This window comes from Oncorhynchus mykiss, chromosome 18 (assembly GCF_057628025.1).
Source record: "Oncorhynchus mykiss isolate SJ-2025 chromosome 18, ASM5762802v1, whole genome shotgun sequence".
Lineage (NCBI taxonomy): Eukaryota > Metazoa > Chordata > Actinopteri > Salmoniformes > Salmonidae > Oncorhynchus > Oncorhynchus mykiss.
In genome coordinates this window covers 41,954,182-41,961,641 of record NC_143039.1, presented here as the reverse complement: position 1 = coordinate 41,961,641, position 7,460 = coordinate 41,954,182, and the positions used below count along the sequence as shown (strand labels likewise).

Sequence of the window (7,460 nt, the reverse complement as noted above, 5' to 3'; positions counted from 1 at the left end):
TATTACTTCATACATTGTTACCGCAGGAAATCTTAAGTCTTATTACATACAGCCGGGAAGAACTATTGGAAATAAGAGCAATGTCAACTTACCAACATTATGACCAGGAATATTGATGATCTTTATGGCCTTCCTAGTATTCTCTGTAGGGACTGTAACATCTGTCTCCATGGTAACTGTGTCTCAGTGGGAGTGACGTCCCTCACCGTCACAGCAACACTGAAATACTTTACTGGCATGGAGGCAACTGGACTGGAGGGAAACACCACCATGCTACTGGGCTAACTTCACAGATATGGCCATACTCACCAGTGGCATGCCCTCTCAGCAAATTATTAAAGAACACTCAATATTCACTCCATTGTAGTCATGTAGGGCAATGGGTTCTTCACAATTTGAAAGGGTGTGCTTCACCACTTATTACAAATGGCAATGATACAAATAACTGTCAATTGTAAGCATATGTGGGAACTCCTTCAAGACTTTTGGAAAAGCATTCCAGGTGAAGCAGGTTGACAGAATGCCAAGAGTGTGCAGAGCTGTCATCAAGGCAAAGGGTGGCTATTTGAAGAATCTCAAATATAAAATATATTTTGATTTGTTTAACACTTTCTTGTTTACTGCATGATTCCATATGTGTTAATTCATAGTTTTGATGTCTTCACTATTATTCTACAATGTAGAAAATAGTAGAAATAAAGAAAAACCTTTGATTGAGAAGATGTTCTAAAACATTTGACCGGTAGTGCACATATACTGTATATTTTTACAATAACAAACCAGAAAACAGACAGATTTGGAGCATCTGTTGATGAATGTATAACTTCAACTATCCTGCTGTGTTATGTTTGGTGATTGTTGAATTATGTTTCTATAAAAATGCTGGTTTTGCTCAGTTTTTGGGATCAACATACTGGTATACTTTTTTTGCAGTGGTACTTAGGTAAAATGTAAAAATACTACTTAAGTTGTTTTTGATGTATCTGTACTTAACTATTTATATTTGACAACTTTCACTTTTACTTCACTACATTCCTAAAGAAAATAATGTACTTTTTAATCCATACATTTTCCCTGACACCAAAATGTAGTTGTTACATTTTCAGATGCTTAGGACAGAAAAATGGTCCAATTCAGGCACTTATCAAGAGAATATCCCTGGTCATCCCTACTGCCGCTGATCTGGCAGACTCACTAAACACACATGCTTCATTTGTAAATTATGTCTGAGTGCTGGAGCATGCCCCTGGCTATCGGTAAATAAATGAAAAACAAGAAAATGGTACCATCTTGTTTGCTTAATATAAGGGATTTTAAATGATTTATACTTTTACTTTTGAGTATATTTTAGCAATTACATTTTCTTTTGATACTTAAGTACATTACATGACCAAGAGTATGTGGACACCTGCTCGCCGAACATTACAAAATAATGGGCATTAATATGGAGTTGGCTCTCCCTTTGCTGCAATAACAGCCTCCACTCTTCTGGGAAAGCTTTCCACTAGATGCTGGAACATTGCTGCAGTGACTTGCTTCCATTCAGCCACAAGGGCATTAGTGAAGTCGGGCACTGATTTTTGGTGATTAGGTCTGTCTCGCAGTGTCACGTCCTGACCTTAGTTCCTTTTTTATGTCTCTTTTTTAGTTTGGTCAGGGCGTGAGTTGGGGTGGGCATTCTATGTTTTTGTTCTATGTTTTCTATTTCGATTTGGCCTGGTATGGTTCCCAATCAGAGGCAGCTGGCAATCGTTGTCTCTGATTGAGAACAGTTATTTTCTGTTTAGTGTGTTGTTTCACCTGACAGGACTGTTTAGTTTCTTTCATTCACGTTGTTATTTTGTTTTGTGTGTTCTGTTCTAATAAAATAACATGGACACTTACCACGCTGCATATTGGCCCGATCCTTCCTACTCCTCCTCAGACGAAGAGAAGAAACGTTACACGCAGTCAGCGTTCCAATTCATCTCAAAGGTGTTCGATGGGGTTGAGGTCAAGAATCTGCACAGGCCAGTCTTCCACACTGATCTCGACAAAGCATTTCTGTGTGAACCTCGCTTTGTGCACGGGGGCATTGTTATACTGAAACAGGAAAGGGTATTCCCCAAACTGTTTCCACAAAGTTGAAAGCACAGAATCGTCTAGAATGTCATTGTATGTTGTAGTGTTAAGATTTCCTTCACTAGAACTAAGGGACCTAGCTAAACTGTGAAAAGTATTCCTCGTCCACCAAACTTTACAGTTGGCACCTATGCATTTGGGCGGGTAGTGTTCTCCTGGCATCCGCCAAACCCAGGTTTGTCTGTCGGACGGATTCATCACTCTAGAGGTAGGTATTCCCAAACTGGGCAATGCCGTCGAGGGTATGCCAAATAAAAATGTGATTCACATTTTAAAAAATATTTATATTTTCTTAACATTTTCAAACACTACATTTGTATTTTCCAACAGGGCTATACATTTGGGTGAGTTTTTTTTCTCACCTGAGTAGCCTCATTTCACTGCCAAAAATAAAATTAAACCATCTAGTGTTCAGCGAAATAACACAATGTCAAATACAGGTAGCCTAGTCAAATCCTTTACATCCAATCACATTAACTGTTACTCTCTCGCGGGTAACCTTCACTCTTGCGCAGACATTTAGAAACGAAACAAAAATATTTGAAAAATAATCCACAGAGTTTTTTGATAGAGAATAAAGGTGACTTTCGAGTAGTAAGACGTGTAAAAGCAACAGATACCATTCATAAGAAGTGGCTAGAAGCGTCTTATATTGTGAGCTACCGAGTGGCTAGGACAGGCAAGCCCCATACTATTATGGAGGACTTAATACTTCCTGCTACCGCGGATATGGTTGGGACAATGCTGGGGGAAAAGGCCAAAAGTACTATACAGACAATGCCTTCATCAAACAACAATGTTTCACAACGTGTCAGTGACATGGCAGGAGATGTTTTGAAACAATTACTGCTTCGCATACAAGCCATTGAATTATATGCGTTAGAACTGGATGAGTCAACAGACATGGCCTGGCACAGCTCCTGGTATATGTCCATTATGTTTATTGGGGGTCAATTAAGGTAGACATCCTCTTCTGCAAACCACTGGAAACCAGAACAACATGAGAGAATATTTTTAAAGTACTGGACAGCTTTGTGACATCAAATGTACTTTGGTGGTCAAGATGTGTTGGTATCTGTACTGATGGCGCACAAGCCATGACATGGAGACATAGTGGAGTGGTATAGCACATGCAAGCAGAAAGACATTTGGACACTACAGTGAAAATGGTTAACTTTGTTAAAGCAAGGCCCTTGAACTCTTGTGTATTTTCTGCATTATGCAATGATATGGGCAGCGACCATGTAATACTTTTACAAAATACAGAAGTGAGCTGGTTATCAAGGGGCAAAGTATTGACATGTTATCTGAGCAAGAGAGCCTCATCAAAATTGCAACAAGCGGTTCTGTGAAAATTGAATTGAATCAGAAGCCACTGCCAGATTACTGAGTTTCTTGCCTTGGCAAATCATGCTGTTAAGACACTGAGGCCCTTTGTAACCATGTACCTATGTGAGAGTGGATTCTCAGCCCTCACTAGCATGAAAACTAAGTACAGGCACAGACTGTGTGTGGACAATTATTTAAGACTGGGATTCTCTCCAATACAACCCAAAATTGCAGAGTTATGTGCATCCTTTCAAGCACACCCTTCTCATTAACCCGTGGTGAGTTATTCACAATTTTTGATGAACAAATAAGGTTTTATATGTAAGGTGGCTAAATAAAGAACAAAATTATTGATTATTATTATATTATTATTTGTGCCCTGGTCCTATAAGAGCTCTTTGTCACTTCCCACGAGCCGGGTTGTGATAAAAACTCACACTCATTCTTATGTTTAATAAATGTATCGTATAGTGTGTGTGTGGCAGGCTTACAATGATGGCAAAAAACAACATTTGAAAGTGCGCTGACCCTGGTGCTAGAGGGGGTAGCAGCTGGAGGTTGAATGTTTGAAGGGGTACGGGACTATAAAAAGTTTGGGAACCACTGCTCTAGAGAACTCGTTTCCACTGCTCCAGAGTCCAATGGCAGAGAGCTTTCCACCACTCCAGCTGATGCTTGGGATTGCGCTTGGTTATCTTAGGCTGCTCCGCCATGGAAACACATTTCAAGAACCCCCCGACTAACAGTTCTTGTGCTGATGTTGCTTTCAGAGGCAGTTTGGAACTCGATAGTAAGTGTTGCAACAACCGAGGACAGACGATTTTTATGCGCTACGTGTTTCAGCACTCGGCGCAACCGGTCTTTGAGCTTGTGTGGCATACCACTTTGCAGCTGATCCATTGTTGCTCCTAGACATTTACATTGCATACACCCTTCAGTAACAGGTGTGGCTGAAATAGCCAAATCCATTAATTAGAAAGGGTGTCCACATACTTTTGTATAGACAGTATAGTTATATTGAAAACCAAATACTTTTAGACGTTTACTCAAGTAACTTTAGACTACTACTCTTTTCTATTAAGGTATCTTTACTTTTACTCAAGTATGACGATTGGGATTCTACTTGTTCCACCACTGCTCTTTTAAAGCTTGTCATGTTGTTCTATGATAAGACGCTATCCATGGTGCTGAAAGGATCATCGATCGTCTTCTTTCTGTCCAAGCGCTTGCGTAGTTTATTCACTAGGGGGCGGAAACCTCCATAAATTGTAATAGTTCGATTCTTGAGGAATGCGCTGAAATGGCTGTAGAGACACAATCATGACTGGATATTAGATGTAGCCTAATTTCAACAAGGAATGCTGTTGAAATGAATAATGTTTTAAACCGACAGAACTCACCAGTGTTGTTTAAGAACTGTGTCATGGGAAGGAGAGCCAACATTTGAAGTAAATAGAACACACGAATGCATATGAAGAAGTACACCTGCTGAAGGTAACATGATAGCTAAGAAATACATGACGGCTGTTGTGTCAGGCTCCTGGAAGTCTTTGTATTTGACCATGTCTTTACCAGGATAGTAAACTAGGACATGATGCTTTGATTGCTTTCCTACCATGATATAAGTTAGAACCCGCCGGTCCACTATTAGCAGCGAGTGAATTCCAAGCTGGGCGTGTTTTTGCGCTCCTTTTAGCCCAGTTGACGATCCCGTGTGGAGCACACTGCAAAGTCGGCACTTGTTGAATGTGGATGAAGTCCAGCTTCGATAGTGCCCGTGGTCCCTTCGCCACATACTAAGCATCTACTCTGACACATATTTGACATTTCGCTGACGTTTTTTTTATCAATCTATTTATTCTTGAAAATTATGGATTTCTATCAAATAACCACATTTTACGCGGTCCTCACATGTGTATGGGATTTACCATGTTTTCAATCATTTACTATTTTCCTTCCGTCTGCCTCAAAGAGCAGCAAGGTCCCGAAAGTATTTGATGGACGAGAGGCAAAATATTTCAAAGATATCTACTCATCATCATCATCATCATCATCAAATGAGCGGTATTACAAGAGTGGGTTCAAAGATTCAGTTGAACCACACGACTACATGCTTTCAATTTACAAGACTTTCTCTACAGCCGAAAAATTGGGGCTGAACGCAAGTTTCTTTCGGTCGTCAAAAGCAGCTAACACTATAGCAAGTTTTGTGGACATCGGACAAGGTATGTAAAAACCATTGAAGACACGTTTAAAATAGCAGTTTCCATTTGGAATGTTTCCCTCCTCCACTCACCATGCTGTAGCCTAGTAAATGTGTTGAATGTTTGTGTAACGTAGCCACATTCCTGACTGTATATATCAGTCATGTTGTATCTCTTGTGAATAAAAAAATCCCAAATCTACAATCAATCTACAAGATTGAACTAATCCTCCATTTAATGCTAAAATACTCATATTTACAGCCTATTATATTATAGGTGGACTGTTTTGAAATTGTCAGTGTGATTTTCATAAACTGAAGATAAACAAGGGGGAAAAAATCCTATTGCATGAAAGTAATTTCTTTAAAGAATGCTCTCCCCCGAAAAAGTATCTGACTGCAATTATTTAATGCCTTTCACAGATGACCTCCCACTCTCCCCTTTGCGAAGACAGCAGTATCTGTTTGACGTCTCAACCCTCTCAGACAGAGCCGAGGTGCTGGGGGCTGAGTTGAGGATATACACCAAAGTGTCTGGGAATTTCAGGATGTCGGAAATGGAGCCAGTGGACATTCAGCTACTCTCCTGCCGCTCTCAGCAGCTGCTGGATTCCAGAACGTTGGATCTTCAGGAGTCCCATCGGCCCAGATGGGAGGTGCTGGATGTGTGGGAAATATTTAAGGACAGGGATCACCTCACACAGGGGAGCCAGTTCTGTCTGGAGGTCAAGGCCATGCTGGACAACACTGAGAGGGAGCTTGACTTGCATCATCTGGGCTTTCACAGAAATGGTCGCTCACAACAAAAGAAGGCCATTTTAGTGGTGTTCACCAGGTCCAAGAAGAGACAGACCCTTTTCAGTGAAAGGAGAGAAGGAAGGACATTGATTGGCCATGGGGAAAAGGGGAAAGAGAGGGGCCCTCGTTCTAATTCCAAAGCCAGCCGGAGACGCAGGACGGCGATATTGAAGAATCGCCATGGGAAGAGGCATGGCAAAAAGTCAAAATCGAGATGCAGCAAGAAGCCGTTGCATGTGAACTTCAGAGAGCTGGGCTGGGACGATTGGATCATCGCTCCTCTGGATTACGAGGCGTACCACTGTGAGGGCGTGTGTGACTTTCCTCTGAGGTCACATCTAGAGCCCACAAACCATGCCATCATACAGACCCTTATGAATTCTATGAACCCCAGCAACATGCCTCCTAGCTGCTGTGCCCCGTCCAAACTCAGCCCTATCAGTATTCTCTACATCGACTCAGGAAATAATGTGGTGTATAAGCAGTATGAGGATATGGTGGTAGAGTCGTGTGGTTGTAGGTAATGCCTTTTTGGAAAGGCTGTGTTTTGAGTGGGAATGAAATGTGATCATCAGGGCCTATCTGGTGTGAAGGCAATACTTTAAGCTACCTGATGGGCTGCATCCCAAATGGCACCCTTTTCACTATGTAGTGCACTACTTTTGATCTATAGGGCTCTGGTCAAAAGTAGAGCACTATATAGGCAATAGGGTGTCATTTGGGACCAGAGCGCCTTGTCTAATATTGTAAAATGGTGTGGTGGGATTAATAATCACCTGCCCCAAACTAAGCCATGTTCATTTCTTCTTCCCTGGTCTGGTTCTCAGTTTAAGACTGGTAAGCGAGGCTACTTCTTCCCTGAACCCTGTTACGTGTTTTTATTTACCAGTTAACGGGAGGGACACTTCTAAACACCCAGCAAATGACTGAAAATCAAAATGTGTCATATCAATGTAAAAACATAATTCAAACAGCAGAAGTCCTTTCATAGCTCCTTGGCTTGGCCTTT

At 41.2% G+C, this 7,460-nt stretch overlaps 1 protein-coding gene across 1 annotated transcript; it reads left to right on the top strand.

Annotated features, from left to right (window-relative positions):
• The first annotated feature begins 5,197 nt into the window (after positions 1–5,197).
• gdf6b (growth differentiation factor 6b) lies at positions 5,198–7,093 on the top strand. The gene is made up of 2 exons (XM_021571709.3): positions 5,198–5,675; positions 6,077–7,093. The coding sequence occupies exons 1-2, from the start codon at positions 5,321–5,323 to the stop codon at positions 6,973–6,975; spliced, it is 1,254 nt and encodes a 417-aa protein (XP_021427384.3). The 5' UTR covers positions 5,198–5,320; the 3' UTR covers positions 6,976–7,093.
• Positions 7,094–7,460: the final 367 nt, after the last annotated feature.